General features: G+C 46.7%; 5 protein-coding genes across 5 annotated transcripts; 1 reads left to right on the top strand and 4 right to left on the bottom strand.

The window, feature by feature from the left end:
- Window positions 1-920: 920 nt before the first annotated feature.
- N7469_008018 (uncharacterized protein) lies at window positions 921-1951 on the bottom strand (the record flags this gene model as incomplete). The annotated part of the gene is made up of 2 exons (XM_056646936.1): window positions 921-1323; window positions 1386-1951. 2 exons carry the CDS (start codon window positions 1949-1951, stop codon window positions 921-923), a joined length of 969 nt encoding a protein of 322 aa, XP_056498487.1.
- A 2032-nt stretch (window positions 1952-3983) lies between these two features.
- Window positions 3984-5787, top strand: N7469_008017 (putative MFS transporter; the record flags this gene model as incomplete). Its single annotated transcript, XM_056646935.1, has 4 exons — window positions 3984-4123; window positions 4184-4495; window positions 4553-5147; window positions 5206-5787. The coding sequence occupies 4 exons, from the start codon at window positions 3984-3986 to the stop codon at window positions 5785-5787; spliced, it is 1629 nt and encodes a 542-aa protein (XP_056498486.1).
- Window positions 5788-5903: 116 nt separating this feature from the next.
- Window positions 5904-6689, bottom strand: N7469_008016 (uncharacterized protein; the record flags this gene model as incomplete). The annotated part of the gene is made up of 1 exon (XM_056646934.1): window positions 5904-6689. The coding sequence occupies one exon, from the start codon at window positions 6687-6689 to the stop codon at window positions 5904-5906; it is 786 nt and encodes a 261-aa protein (XP_056498485.1).
- Window positions 6690-7307: 618 nt separating this feature from the next.
- Window positions 7308-9317, bottom strand: N7469_008015 (fungal specific transcription factor domain-containing protein; the record flags this gene model as incomplete). The annotated part of the gene is made up of 2 exons (XM_056646933.1): window positions 7308-9240; window positions 9298-9317. The coding sequence occupies 2 exons, from the start codon at window positions 9315-9317 to the stop codon at window positions 7308-7310; spliced, it is 1953 nt and encodes a 650-aa protein (XP_056498484.1).
- Window positions 9318-10215: 898 nt separating this feature from the next.
- Window positions 10216-11812, bottom strand: glnA (glutamate--ammonia ligase; the record flags this gene model as incomplete). Its single annotated transcript, XM_056646932.1, has 5 exons — window positions 10216-10655; window positions 10720-11224; window positions 11479-11571; window positions 11663-11698; window positions 11810-11812. The coding sequence occupies 5 exons, from the start codon at window positions 11810-11812 to the stop codon at window positions 10216-10218; spliced, it is 1077 nt and encodes a 358-aa protein (XP_056498483.1).
- Between the last annotated feature and the right edge of the window lie 3137 nt (window positions 11813-14949).

Genomic DNA, 14949 nt, shown 5'->3' with positions numbered 1-14949 from the left:
AGCAAGAGTCTAGTGTCCCAATTGGCTTGCTATTTGATGAAAACCTGCATCTTTAGGGTAGCAATACCGGCGATCACCGGCTTTGGACACATTATGGAAAACGAGGCCGGTTCTAAATTATCCTTAGCACGCTTGGCTTACAAGGAGCCATTCAAGGGCCTCGTCCAATACAAATTCCCCACCACCTTTGCTTCTGAGTTTTGCATTTAGCGTGATCACATACACAAAAGGATTCAATCAGACCCACTTGATTGATTGTGGTCCGAGTTATCTCCAGTTATCTGATTGATCTGGCAGTGCCTTTACCCTTTTCAGCGATAGTGCTTACAGTCCGCGGCCGACACCCGAGACCATGCAACGGAAGTTGAATTTTCTCAGTCTCTATCTTTGTCCCTTGAATGGGTTATCGCGGCAATGTATCGATCGAGGAGAAACAAGCGATCGTATGATCAATTTTCAATGGGTACGTCTTTGACTTCCATAAGAATGCGTGAAATCGGGCTCTTCCTGAGATAATCCTACAAGCTGTACTATGTATGTATGTGAAAGATCTTCTACAGCCCCCAAAGTACACGCATATGGCCCATGGACATTGAGCAAAAGGTCAGAATGGCCATGCCAGCGAATGGTCCATGTTATGGTGTTGCTTGAACTTTTTTTGAATAATAAAAAGATACAACACACTTATACAGCACCTTAAATCAACACTCAACTTGCATTAGTCTATATGGTTCCTAGAGACAGATTATTAATGGATACTCAGCGTTACTAGCTCGTGAATAGTCACTGGCAAGGTTGAGCATCGCCAGGGCAAACTTGGAAATTTCGGCAAAAGTTGAGTCTCATTTCGGGATATCACATATCATATATTTTGGTATCATCAGCTGCAAACACCCCATCAGTGTCTTGTTCCTAGCCTTTTACAGACCAAAAGCCAATCCACCAATGATACATGCTGCAATAGCACCAGTCAATGCAATGGCACCATTTGCGTAATGCCCAACAGGTGCGCCATTCACACCACCATTGTTCGAGGAGCCGGTATCATCATTGGCAAGTGGTATCGAAATCGTGTTAGTAGCAGATGCAGTGGTTGTATCACTAGATCTTGTCGATATCGTGACGGGATCGGTAGAACTCTTCAAAGAAGTAGCAGAATATGGAGGAGTGAGTCTCGCCGTGATGAAATACTCAAAGGATTCGCTTGCCTCAGCACTGGCAGTCGCGTAAGCAGACCATCTGGTCGTTGTCGTGGTCTTCGTGGACGTCACAGTCTTCACTGTGTATGGAGAGAAAGAGGTCCAATAGTAGTACCAGTAGGTCCTGCAGTAAACCTTTAGTAACAAGCACACATTTATCACCATTATGAAATTAGTAGAACTGACCAATAGTAGGTTGTATAGTAGTATGAGTGATAGCGATACGTTGCTGTCGTCGTAGTCATTGTCTCGACCTCTGTCCCAGTCACAGTATCTGTCGCGGTAGAACCACTCGAAGAGTCGCCTGAATCATAGGTTCCAACGCATCCCGAATTTGGACAACAAACTCGTCTGCCATTGTAAATCATACACTTATAGCCCGCACGACAATATTTCCCATCACTGCAGCATTCACCGTCCTTGGGGGAGCAATTGTTGGTTCCACAACAATTGTACCCAATGGGACAGGTTCCTCTATCAGCGCAGCAAACTTCATTCGAATAGGCGCAGTATCCAGTCCCACAGCACCGCTTGGCCGAAGGACAGCAACGCGATGAATCATAAGCGCACGAACTATAACCTATACTGCATTCATAGGCACGTTTGTCGAGTCCAAAAAGATCACGAGTCGAGAGTGCACCAATGCTAGCTTCTTCGATACTTGCATTATAAGAGAGACGCTCTTCGTTCACGAGATCCTCGCCTGTCACAATTCCTGCGAGAAGGAGCAGGAATCCCGCCTGCTTCGCCATGAGTTTCATCATCGCAACTTCAGGTCTTGGCCCTCTTTTTTGTTTTAAAAGGGTAAGTATCGTTTGCCTCAGAAGTGGAACAGGTTCGGGCGCCGCAGGGAAACTCGTAAGGTTTAAATAGGTTTTGGATGGGACGTTGCGGCTCTAGGACTTGCGGAGGCGCCATCTGCCGGTTCGAATGAACGAGGGCACGGTGCACTTCGTATAAACCCTGGAACCGACAATTCTGACTCTGAATGGAAACCCCCGAGTTTGTGGCTGGGTGCTCAGGGAAAATAGTGAGGAAATACGAGGCATTATGCTTGGCATATACCCTAACTTCTTGTGCCTCGATGATCAATCCGTGATAGCGAAAGGTCATGGTTGGTTCCTAGACAAATAATATCCGATTTCGTATAGCTGCCAAGGCAACTAATTCTGCGCATGCTGCCCAGTGCCCAGGGCGATAATTAGGTCGCTTTTGAGGCTTGCGGAATATATGATTCAGGGTTTTAGGGCTAGCCGGCCTCGTGATTATTTGGTGCTACCTGGGGATTAACTAGCGTGTCCGAATACGAGGTCTTGAGGAGAAGGGAACTTCTTGATCCAAGAAGTCATATAGCATATAATTTAGTAAGAAAGTACTAGTTTGAAAGGTGAAGGGAATACATGTCCATGGACCTTCTGCTGTTTGAATACTTCCGACTATATAGCTTTGGCTAACTCTGAGCAGTTCAACAGCGTAAAACAGACCTGCTCACTATACGTATTATACTAACAAAGTAGCTCTTCACACCCTACTTGAATGCATGGAAAACAAATTGGACACTTCTCATACCACATTAATTGCGTATTATCTTCCCGATTATCATTTTATACCTCAAATTACAAAGCGACGAACTTCGTGGCTTTACATAGTTACTTGAAGTAAGGTCAGTTGATTGGTCACATCCTTTCTAAGGTTGCTTACATAACAACCAAGAGCTATTTATGCCTGTGAAACAAGGCAATTATTCCAAGTCACGTGCAATTACCGAGACCGGCGATGGAAAATCACTAAGTGGCTCTACTTGTAATCCCAGAACGAAGGGTGGGATACAAAGGTGATTGCCATAAATCAAAGAGTGTCAGAATCATCAGCAAATTTCTACGGATATCGTGGCTGAGAGAAAATACAATCATCTTTCTACTGTACATAATTCGAAAGCAAAAAGGTAGCACAAAAAAAAAAAAAATAGAATAAAGAATGGGGTACATATTGGCTGTAAATAAAGTAAATTGCTGGAAGTCTAGAATACCCTCTAGAATGGATCTGGTGAAGATAACCTTGGAATGATATCTGACAGGCGCCGATCAACGCAAGGGAGGTGACCTGATCGGAAGTACCAACTTTCCGGAGATCTACTCAGGCCGGACCTGAAAAGAATTCGGATGAGGCTTGAATCTTATCCTCGGTGAGCGCAAAGTAGCCCGTTGGGAAAGCTTCTCCGTCCACTCGTGCGCGCGCCGAGAGTCGGACGCTCCATCGGTAGGTTTTTCTTTCCCAAGATGAACTGTATTTGACAACTAAATAGTTTTGCATAGTTTTGTTCCCCTCTGCTCCCCTCTCCTCTCCTCTCCTCTCCTACTCTTATCCTCTATTTTGTTTCTTTTGTCTGGAATAAACTGCGTGGATTGGAGTTGAGTCATATGCTTTATCAGATCTGCAAACGTCTCCGCCTTCCCAACTTTTTTTCTTTGGTTCCTCGTTGACGAACTTCCGTGCCAACGCGGAGTTGTCCGAGAATACTATCAGCCAGTTCGTTTCCAGGTAGGTCTATGCGATGTGTACTCTCTTTCTCGTGGTATTTGTTTTTGTTTCTTTTTTTTCCTCTAGCGCAGTTCGGAGTGTCTTGAGAACCTCGGCAAAGTTCCCGACTCATTCAGGCCATCGGAAAGACCACCCGCTAATTGGTTCTCCGTAGGAGTGTGATTTTTTTCATATATTCTACGCCAACCCTAATTCAACCCACTTCATGGGGAGGATTGCTCAAACATAGGGCTCTGAATCAAAATGGCGACTATGGCACCCGAAGACGGCGGCAAAGGCCCTGTCTCCGAGGACATCAATGAGCAATTGCAAGCATCCAGAGCCTTGGAAGATGATCTCGAGCCAGGTCATTTCGACGTGGCTAACATCGAACGAATCTACAGGTGAGCCAGAAATCGCATGGAGCACAAAGAATACACCATAATTCTAATGAATGATAATAGAAAACTGGATCGTCGAATCATTTCTGCATTCTGGGTCCTTTACTTCCTCTGTTCCGCTATCCGTTCTAATGTCGGCCTTGCACAGACCATGAATGAGGACTCAGGGCACGATCTTGGAACTGTTCTGAATCTGACTCCGCATCAGATCTCCACGGCCCTTGCGCTCTTTTACGTTGGCTATGTGGTATTCGATGTGCCATCTAATCTGGTGATGACTCGTTTGAGCCCCCACGTCTGGATGAGCCGGATTGTGCTCAGTGTTGGCTTGATTGGTACTTGCATGACTGCCATGAAAGCTGAATGGAGTTTTTAGTGAGTATAAACTCTCGCCAAATTGCACACTCGAGCTCTATACTAACCTATACCCAGTCTCCTACGTCTCCTTCTTGGTATCGTTGAAGCTGGTCTTTGGCCAGGCATGACGTACTATCTCACTTTATTTTATCCGCCTTCGCGAATTGGTAAACGGATCGGCTATTATTTTACTGCTTCGCAGGTTTCAGCTGCTGTTGTTGGCCTCGTCTCTGCCGGTTTCCAGAAAATGGATGGCGCAAAGGGATATGTTGGTTTCCAGTGGATGTTCCTCATTTGGGGTGTTGTCACAATTGCCCTCGGATTCGGCCAGCTGTGGTGGTTGCCAGACCGTCCCACTCCACCCGGAGAACCACTTCCCAGGCGTCACAAGCTTTTAAGATGGCTGCCAGATACTCCTCCTGCCTTGACCGGTGAAGACGCCGTAGTCCACTACCAGGACATGAAGCGTGTTTATCATAGTCCTAACTGGTCGTGGATGGATCTTCTGCGTGTCTTCATGGACTGGCGACTTTGGCCCCTTCTCATCATGTACTTCGGAGTCGTTGGAGTCGGTATCGGTGTTCAGCTATACGCAAACTTGATCATCCAGGCGATCAACCCGAATTTGAGCGGTGTTGTGATCAGCTTATTGACTGCTCCCATTTGGATTGTACGTGCTTTCCTCCTCTCACCCTCTGGCAAACGAACTAGAACTAATTGATATACAGATGGATTTGATTGCTATTGTCATCGTCACACCTTTCTCGGACCGCTTCCATCGTCATCGTGCTCTTTTCTTTTCTATTCCGGTTTTGCTTCAGATCCTCGGCTTGCTTCTGACTAGCTACGCGGGCAGCGAAGAGAATCCCTGGCCCCGCTATGGTGGTCTGCTGATCGTCGGCTTTGGTCTTGGCCCTACTGTTCCAATCACCATGACATGGACCGCCGAGATTTTCCAGCCGCGACATGGCGAAGTCGGCGTGGCAGCTGCGTCTGCTGTAGTCTCTGGATGGGGCAACCTGGGTAGTATTTTGACAACGTATGCTCTCTACTCAGGTTGGACGAGTGACTATGAGGCTCCGGGCCGTCAAAAGTACCGAAAGAGTAACCTGGTTATGGTCGGAATCTTGATCGCCAGTATATTGGCCGCAGTTCTTATGCAGATTCTTGTACGTATCCTTGATCGTCATCAACGCCGCACTGATGATCTTGACGGAGCAGCCGCGCGGGAGGTTGAACAGCGCGGACTAAAGGGCCTGGGGTCGGGAGTGAGTCGGTGGATGCGTCGCGCGAAGAATGTCGGCCATTAATGGAAGTATGCAGTATATAGAAGAATTTTTTTCATCCTTGCTCAGATCAATCTTAATGAATCTTATTTGATCGGATTATTTGATCGGATCAGATCACGCAGATTTCATCTTCCTGTTTAGCTTTTTTCGTCTTGAGTATACGTCTCTGGTTGTATCTCGCTGTTCTCGAGCACTTTGTTGGGCTCACAGGAAAAGACGTATTTCTCAAGTCGAATACAGCACCCACATTCATTTGTGCAATGCGAGTACAGATAGACTGGAGGTCGATCCGTATGATAATCTCGCCAGATGCGCGCTTTATCACAGCATTGACAATCTCGCGCACAGCAGCCGTTCCTCGCCTTGCACATTGCTCTCCCATCTCGTAGATAATCACTAGGACTTTTCCTCATATCTTCTCGAATCATAACACCTTTGGGCTGTTTTCTCAGCAACTCCTTAAGCTTAGTCCAATTCTCTTGCAGTTTGGCGGATAGCTTCTCCAGCTCATCAACCATTTCACGCGATTTGGCCTCGTTCACCGACTGTACAGCTCCATCTTCATTTTCGCGGGGCTTTTTTTCCATCTCTTCTGCTAAATAAATTTGCCGTTGAACTAAGAGAGCTCCTTCAGCCGCCAAATCATTCTTCTCCTTCAAATATGCTTTCTCCTTATTTGAGGCTGTCATGGATGTGCCAACCAAGACAGTGAGGTCGAACGCAGATCGCCAATTCTTCTTGCTAAAATAATTTTCGAATCGTTCGATCACATCGAAACCCAAGTCATTGAGCATGCAGACTACGAGCGTCGCCAGAGCATAAGCTAGAAGTCCAAAGATGATTGAAACTGCAGAAACTGCGATTCCCAAAGGGAATAGAAGAAGAAGGGGTGGTAGAATCTGGCCTAGGTCAGTGAACGCCATTTCGATGCAGAATCCCAGCTGGATAGGAGATAATGAGAAGGAAAAATTCGGCCCCAAGGGATTTGATGTCTCAAAACATTATCACATGATTTAGTTCACTGACGAGGCTGAATTTGTAGTGGGGCCACAACTGAGCAATTATGTTTGTTTGGATTGGAGATGTGAGGGTTTTTATACTACACATCAAACCAAGACATCTAGTAGAATCCAACAGCTGAGTATTTAAATGACTATTCTGCCATTTTTAATGGGAATCCTAATATTTGGATGACAACCTCGTCTTATTGATGCTATTAGCCGCCTAGATACATACTATGGTCCATCAACCTAGCCAGCCATCAACCTCTACCTAGAAATATAGGTATCTTTGGGTGCAATTGCGCTCAAACTCATTATGTATAATAGAAGGGCGGGCAATTATTTCCTGTTTTATGTCCTGCTTGAAGTTACCCAGTACCAACTTGAGGCTGTTAGGACCGGGGTCGATGTGTGTTGATTCGGCTAAACAGGTTTTAGAGAGGATTCTCCTCAATCATTTTCGGGTTTGGAAGCATTCTGTGAAGTTGCGGCGTATGTCGTTGAGAAAACAAATTGTTCCAAGTTGCAAAAGGCTTGCATTTAACGCCAATCGTCAAAGCTATCCTGCTCCAAGAACCCATACAGAAGATCATCTGAAAAGGACTCATTCCAGTCATCGAAAAAATAGGGCTCCATTGATAGACCTGTACCTGCATCTGCCCCTAGTGTATCTGACACGATATCACCCACACGGTCTTCCTCATTGTGTTGCCGCTCTTCTTCGGCTGGTATCTCAGGATTTTCATGGGTTAGATCCCGAGTGACCCCTCTTGTACTCATCAACTTCTTGATAATGAGAACTGTCTTTTCAACAGCCGGGTTGGGGACCGCCAACTCTTCCAACCAGTGGAGACTTTGCTCCAATGTAAACCGGCACTCGTTCATAATTTCGTTGGTATTCACGCCTATGTTGCGAGCATGTATAGTACACGCCACGTAGAGACCGTAGCTGACGAGATACGGGGCTCCCCTCAGTGTATATAGCTGTCGGTATCTAGCTACTATCTGTGTAATCTTCTCTGCTGCCTCGGAGCACTGTTTCCATGATGTTTCCGGAGGTGAAGCCAAACGCAGATGAGTATCAGCCACCAGTGGGCGATGAAGAAGTATTCTCAATGCGTGATGAATTATGTGTAGGCAGAGTACATTCGGAGCATGGCTCACTCTTGAAGAAGTGTGACTTGGAGAATCTATCCGTAGTCCATCCGGGAGATTTTCCTCCCATTCCTGTAATAGGTCGTCAATACTTCGTAGACTCGATTGAGCGCTTTCCACCGTTGCACCAACAACGTAGAACTCATCGATTATACGAGTCATAATCTTCGAGAGAAGACAAAGTCCCTGGAAACAGGATACCGAGTATGTCGGATATTGGGGTCTGCCTCTTTTCCAAATATGCTCTGATGAATCCTCATATGGAGTCCAAAGTTCATTTTCTTCCATGATATCTTTGAACTCAAGAGAGACGTGTGCATCCCGCAATTTTATAGCAAATGGCCTTCCCAGATATAAACTTTGAAGTTTGTCACAGACAAAAGCACCCCAGAATATTCTCTTGCGTACTTCTTCTTCTATCGCTTTGTCGTCGGGTGTTTTGCGATCTATATGGAGGCCAAGGTCATATACCATTCGCAAGGCATAACCTGTAAGAAGCCACCCTTTTGTAGTCACACCGCGAGCCACATACGTTGATCCGAGCAATAAAAGTCCGACTATAGTCGCTAGACTTGGTCGAAGTAGGAGATTCTCTTGGACTATCAGTTCATCGCACCGTTGAAAGAATCTAAATCCCACCTCTTCCGAATTGCCGAATGTCTCTCTAAGCTCTGGTTTAGTAGAGAATTTGCTAGCGCAGGCAAAAATGCTGTTCAGTAGAAACTTGGATCCAAATTCACCGCCATTTAATAAGTCACGGATTATCGCAGGACGATACGTTAACAGAAACGTGTGATGCTGTCGATTCCAGTGGAGCTCGAGAAGATGAGTTGCTAAGTCCATGGGTACACCATCTAGGTCACCGAGTGTCGCCAATCGAGATTCCAGTTGTCGTGAAAGAGCAGCGTTAGCGACTAATGCATTTTCCGCGTTGGTAGTAGCTGCACTCTGAGAAGATGAAAGGGTAGACGGGATGGTTTGCCATGCGGATGAGGGTCCGAAACTGTTCAAATCCCCGGATTCATCTACTGAGATGTAGGATGATGTATCGAAGATCGGTTGTTGAGACACTGACTGAGCAAGCCCTGACTCACCAGCTTTATCACTGAGCTCTTCCCTAGTATCAGCAATGTCTTCGGCGTCTCCATAGCCAGGCGACGTGGCATTCCCCTGCTGCAGCGTAATCGAAGCTCTATCTTTGCCCGAGTGAAGGGCTCGCCATAATTTTTCTGGTGAAGTTGCACTTTCCAGTCGTTGAATGAAAGATAGAAGGCGTTTGTTCTCTGAACGCAGAGCATTTATCACTGCCTTTGTAGGTCTGTAGCGAGAAATCAATGGAGTTTCTAACACGATTTCGCTTGGAGATCAGACTCACCTTGGCTTCGGTAAAGTCATTTGATAGACACAGTCTCTTCCATGATTACAGCATGTTTCGCAGGACGGTCGATGACCGTCACAGCGAACTTTTCTGGCACGACAGAACTCACAACTTCGGATAAGCGTCTTTCGTATGCCTGCTTGGTCTGGCATGGGGAAGTTGAGGATGCTAGCGAATGTAGATCACGGATCTCTGACCAAGACCCAGGAACCGTAATGGCGATTGTGTCGATTAAGTTGACGGAGAAATATGATTGTCTGGCGTCTGTCTCTGTCTAGTGGTGGAACCCCGGGGTTTCTAGAATGTGGGGTTCGGCTTCGGCTTGATATTCAAATTAACCGAGAGAGAACATCAAGCATTACGAGTAGGCAGATCATAGGCCCCGAGTCCATGGGTGACCATGGTGATGGCGTAAAGATATAACGCTTGGGGCCCATCATCGATACAATGTGGTACTTGGGACATCCCTGTCTGATGTCTGCAAGGACTCTACAACTCTGATATCGGATTTGCCCCGAGATAGTATACTTGAAGATGCACATCGAGATCTACAAATTATACTCAAGAAAATAGGAATGAGGTGTTGGTTCAAACGATGGTTCTGTTTTCCATCCATGTAATTGTTCTATGCTATTGTACGTATCACATAACCCACAGTGTGGGAGGTTAAAAGAAACAAAACGAAGAGATTCGGCGAGTGCAACGAGGGAGTGAAACTGAACGCAGAGGCGGACCCTGGCGCCGGGAGAAGGATGGGATAGGGTTCAGATGATAGTCGGCAAAGTAGTAGAAGAGACAAAGGACAAAAGATAATAATCTATGGGCTCCCTCACGCAGTCAGGCCGCTCTCATGGTCCGAACTCCCCGTTGATGCCGAGGGTATCGGAACGCTAAGACCAGATGAGTTTTTTCCATTTAGAGGCCACCACACATTGTCTCAACGATGATACCAGTAATTTGGTAAGGATCAGCGTTGGAGGCGGGGCGGCGGTCCTCAAAGTAACCCTTGCCGTCCTTGGCGACTTGGCGGGGAATGCGGATGGAGCCACCACGGTCAGCGACACCATATGAGAACTTGTCGATGTTACCAGTCTCATGACGACCAGTGAGACGTTCCTCGTTGCCCTCACCATAGACGGCAATGTGCTCGACGTGGCGGGCCTCAAACTTCTTCATGGCGGCCTCAATGGCCTTCATGCCGCCCTCAGCACGGGTGGAAGCAGTAGAGACGTTGCTGTGCAGACCGGCACCGTTCCACTCGCCCTTGATCGGCTTGGGCTCGAAGGAGATGCGGACACCGAACTCCTCAGCGACACGGTGAAGGATGAAACGAGACATCCAGAGGTGGTCACCCACTAGAAACTCGGTTAGCTTCTATCTTATGATATTGGTAAAAACCAGGATATTGTCAAAACTTACTGTCGATGCCAGGGCAGGGGCCGACCTGGTACTCCCACTGAGAGGGCATGACCTCAGCGTTGATACCGGAGATGTTGATGCCGGCGTACAGGCAGGCACGGTAGTGAGCCTCAACAATGTCACGGCAGTAGACCTTGCCAGTACCGACACCACAGTAGTAGGGACCCTGGGCACCGGGGAAACCACCACGGGGCCAGCCGTAGGGCCAGCCGTCGGTGCCGAGAAGGGTGTACTCTTGTTCAAGACCGAACCAGAACTCCTCCTTGGCGTGGGTCTCCATCAGACGGGCAGCATCGTGGCGGTAGTTGAACTTGTTGGGGCTACCATCGGAGTCCCAGGTCTCGCAGAGAACAAGGATGTTGTCGCCCTGGCGGAAGGGGTCGGGGAAGATAGCGACGGGACGGAGGTAGACATCGGAGTTGTCACCAGGGGCTTGGCCGGTGGAGGAACCGTCGAAGTTCCATTCGGGGAGCTGGTCAACGGATTTGACGGTCTTAGAGAGAGTCTAGCGAGTGATCCATTGATTAGCCGATTGTTTTATCTCTTAAGGACGATAACAACCACGACGATGCCCCTCTTTTTCACACGTGATACGGGAGGCTGCAGGCATCGCGTGGGGATCTCCGGCTTATCGAATTGCTTTCGATAAGAGAACGCCACCACACTTCGCCGCAAGCCCAGACCACGCATTCATGCACGAGATAGAGGAGCAGTAGCGAAGACAAGAAAAAGATGAAAATGAGGCCGATAAGTACATACCTTGGTCTTGGAGCGGGTTCCACCAGTTGAGTCAATCCAGATATATTCGGCTTGAACGCGACCGCGTTGGTCCAGAGACATGTACTTCATGAGCTAAACACCCCCAGGGCAAGTCAGTATTATGTATTTCCTCTCTGGCTCAAAGGCCATTGTGGAAATCCAAAGCATCGAGAATCAAACGCACATTCTCCGTGTTGGAGACGACAGTTGAATCAGCAGCCTGTTGAGAAAAAAGATAAAAGTTAGCATTCTGATCGAGTTTTCTGAACAAAACTGGAAAATTCTTGACTCATTGTGAGTGAGTCAGAAACTCCTCCGAGGAGACACGTACCATAATGAATGGTGATGTGATGTGAAGCGTTGAAAAACACGAGTGATCAGACTTGCAAGGCAAGCTGGTAGTTTTTTGGTATTAAGAAGATATAAAAGAAATCCCGAAGGATTGGAAAAAGCACAAAGAACTGATGGATGGAAAATCCAAAAGGAGGGAGAAGGGTGAGTTTTTAGATGGTGGGGAGGGGGGGGAGAGGAAAGATAAAGATTTAAATTTAGTCACTGGCCTTTTTGGGGGGGAAAACGGAGAATGAGGAAGGCGCGGGTCAGCCACTCCCGAAATCGACTAGTGGTATTTTATGTACGTATTGTGACGGGTCTGTAATACCTAATACGGCCATGGGCCAAAAGTGCCTCATACTAAAATGCATTCCTCCTGCCCGAAACCGGGGTCGTTGGGGAAACAAAAAAATCGCTCGTCGCATGTTTGAGTTATTTTGCTTCTTTTAATAAAGATAGTCTACAAGTGCGTCGTAAGGGGATCACTTAAAAAAAGGGGGGTGGTGTAAAAATATCGAATTGAAAAAAAATATCAAAAATGATTCACAAAAATTTCAAAGCGAGACAAGCGCAGTTTCTTGGGATTCAATCCCCAGCTACCGGAATTTCAACGCCACCCTTCCGTGTCATCATCGTAGCATCATACAAACGCTGCCGTGCCCGGTCGTCGCCGAGAAGTTCACGACAATCACAAGCGATCATCCGCGATGTAAATCCATTCAGGCTTCATACTGGTTCCTCGGCCGTCGATTTCTGGATGGAGTCGTCCGAGCTCCGCATTTTCGAGTTCAATGTATATCGTAGCCTGCGGTTCAACAGTAATACTGCATATGGTATGTAGACCGCCACTTGAAAGGCGGCGGATATCTGACTCCATCAATCAGTTTCTTTTTGATTTGTCTTTGATCCTTTTAATTGCTATTTGATTGCTTTTTCTTTTGATACTCGTGATAGCCCGTCACTGTACTAGACAAGGTCCAATCATTGACCAGACCTTGTAATGGGCCCCAGTAATATGATCAATCCTCCTCCTCCCGTTGGACCGATAACAACTTGCGAATGACCTTAGAGCCTCGCCCTGGCCTCCAAATTTATCAAATCCAACGCTATCTATTGGAGCAATCCGCGTATCTGCCTCCTAGATCTGGTCAGGGGCTGTCGCGTCTGATCTCCTGTAGCCGTAGAGGAACCCCACGTCTTATCCAACTTGTAGGATGGGATCCCGAAGGGGGAAAATCCGGGGGATCGTACCCCTCGAATCGGTCAAGCACAAACCTCTCTCATGTTGTACCTCTTTGATCGGATATTTACGAATATTGCATTGCTTCGCATCCTGCAGCATCAGAGAGGATAAATGATTCATGCTAGTATTATTGCGAAGACACCGTTTTAGCCTGATGCATATCAATGAAGGACTCGCATGGTATGTATGTATACATATGTAGATACACCTGTGGCGTGGCAGCTTAATCTGCTATCGTACAGGGAGAGCTAGAGTTATTATAGATTATAGAAATAAGTAAAGATAAATCAATTTGAACTATCAATTTTTATTAAACTACTAATAGTATCATGAGCTGGTCCTCTCACCGTAATTCTAAATTATCAGACGCTCATGCACATGCTATATCTTTCGAGGATCATTGACGATCCAATATCATGCACACTGTAGATACGGTCATAGCGAGCTTTCAGAAGAGTTGCTTGAGCTCTATCACATCAGCAATTCACCGTTGAAATCCTTAGTACAAGGATTGATACTAACTGATATCTCGATTGCTCGATCAGCTAAGTGACCTAGGGTAATCCTTGAGTGTATTCCGTACTGTATGGCACGATTGGTTATCATAACTTTGACGCTACCGCGTGGCATGCCCCTCCGACCTTCCTCCGGAGTCGTATGAAGTTCTAGTTCTTCAGATATTCATCATCTAGACCGTATCGGCCACGGCGTACCTGCAGCGGTGTCTAATATTGCGCGATATACACATTTTACCATGGGCTGTAATGCATCGATACCCTACCCACCGACCTCTCCATCTGCATCGTGTACTCCATACACAGACATTGTGGAACTGCACCGCAGATACCAGTCAGTACCGATACGATCCGCAACTCCATCGACCCTCATCGACCCCCGTCACCCAGCCACTTCGAGTCGTCGACCAAGTGGAGCGTGGCAAAACATTCTCGAAACCTCCGCCGAAGCACCAATCACGCGGTTTTTTGGTCCAATGGAACCGCCCCGATGCCGGCCACGGCACTGGATTTCGGTGGTATCACGAGTCACGTTGAGTTTTCTCCATGGATTCACCCATTCTGTTTTGAATTTAGATTACATGTACTCGGCTATGTAAAAAAAAAATCAAACAAAAAAAATTAAATTCTTTTTTTTTTTTTTTTTAATTTTAGATGTGGGAAAATCCGCATTTGGTAGTAAGGGGGTTTGTGTGGTGTGGGCGGATAAAAGAAATTATAGCATTGTGCGATAAAGAAAGAATCACCACATCTGTACAGTTAGAGCATTGTACTATGTAGAACAAGGATATCTCCAGATTCATACCAATATGCTCTGTGTGCTGTCTAAAAAAGTGGCGACTTGCTCCTCCCCCGTATTTTGGAGCAAATGGTTGTTCAGCACGGTGTCAAAATGTCGGGGTGTTTAGGAAGAATGCGGGAGAGCGAGCTATAGTGGGCTGCACAAAATGGAAGGGTTCCGATTTCTCCCCCTTCAGCCCTGTCCAAGAATATCTGAGACCTCCCAGTACATAATACTCCTACCTCCTCGCTCCGGCGGACCATCAAATCTTAATCTCGGCCAAACCCGAATTCTCTATTTATTTTTATTTCTTTGAAGTATTTAGAGCGAGCGAACAGTCAGCTAGGACATCGTGTTGCACAGCCGCGCTGATTCTATTTCAATTCATCCGCGCGGACAAGAATAGGTGAAACACCTAGCCACCATGGTAGTGTGCGGTTAGTCATCTCGATAAAGATAGACTGACTATATGGCACCTACAGTAGAATGCTATACCCTAGGGTAGATGGAATACCCTAACTCCTAGTCACACAATGAATTCAAACCAGTGGAATACGGCAGTATTCACAAAACACCAACAACTTGAAAGAATTATACAA

The sequence above is a fragment of the Penicillium citrinum genome (assembly GCF_028827155.1).
Source record: "Penicillium citrinum strain IBT 23319 chromosome Unknown utg000007l:1.0-2040159.0:1.0-2041076.0, whole genome shotgun sequence".
NCBI classification, from domain to species: Eukaryota; Fungi; Ascomycota; class Eurotiomycetes; order Eurotiales; family Aspergillaceae; genus Penicillium; species Penicillium citrinum.
This window is presented reverse-complemented; position numbering and strand designations above follow the sequence as displayed.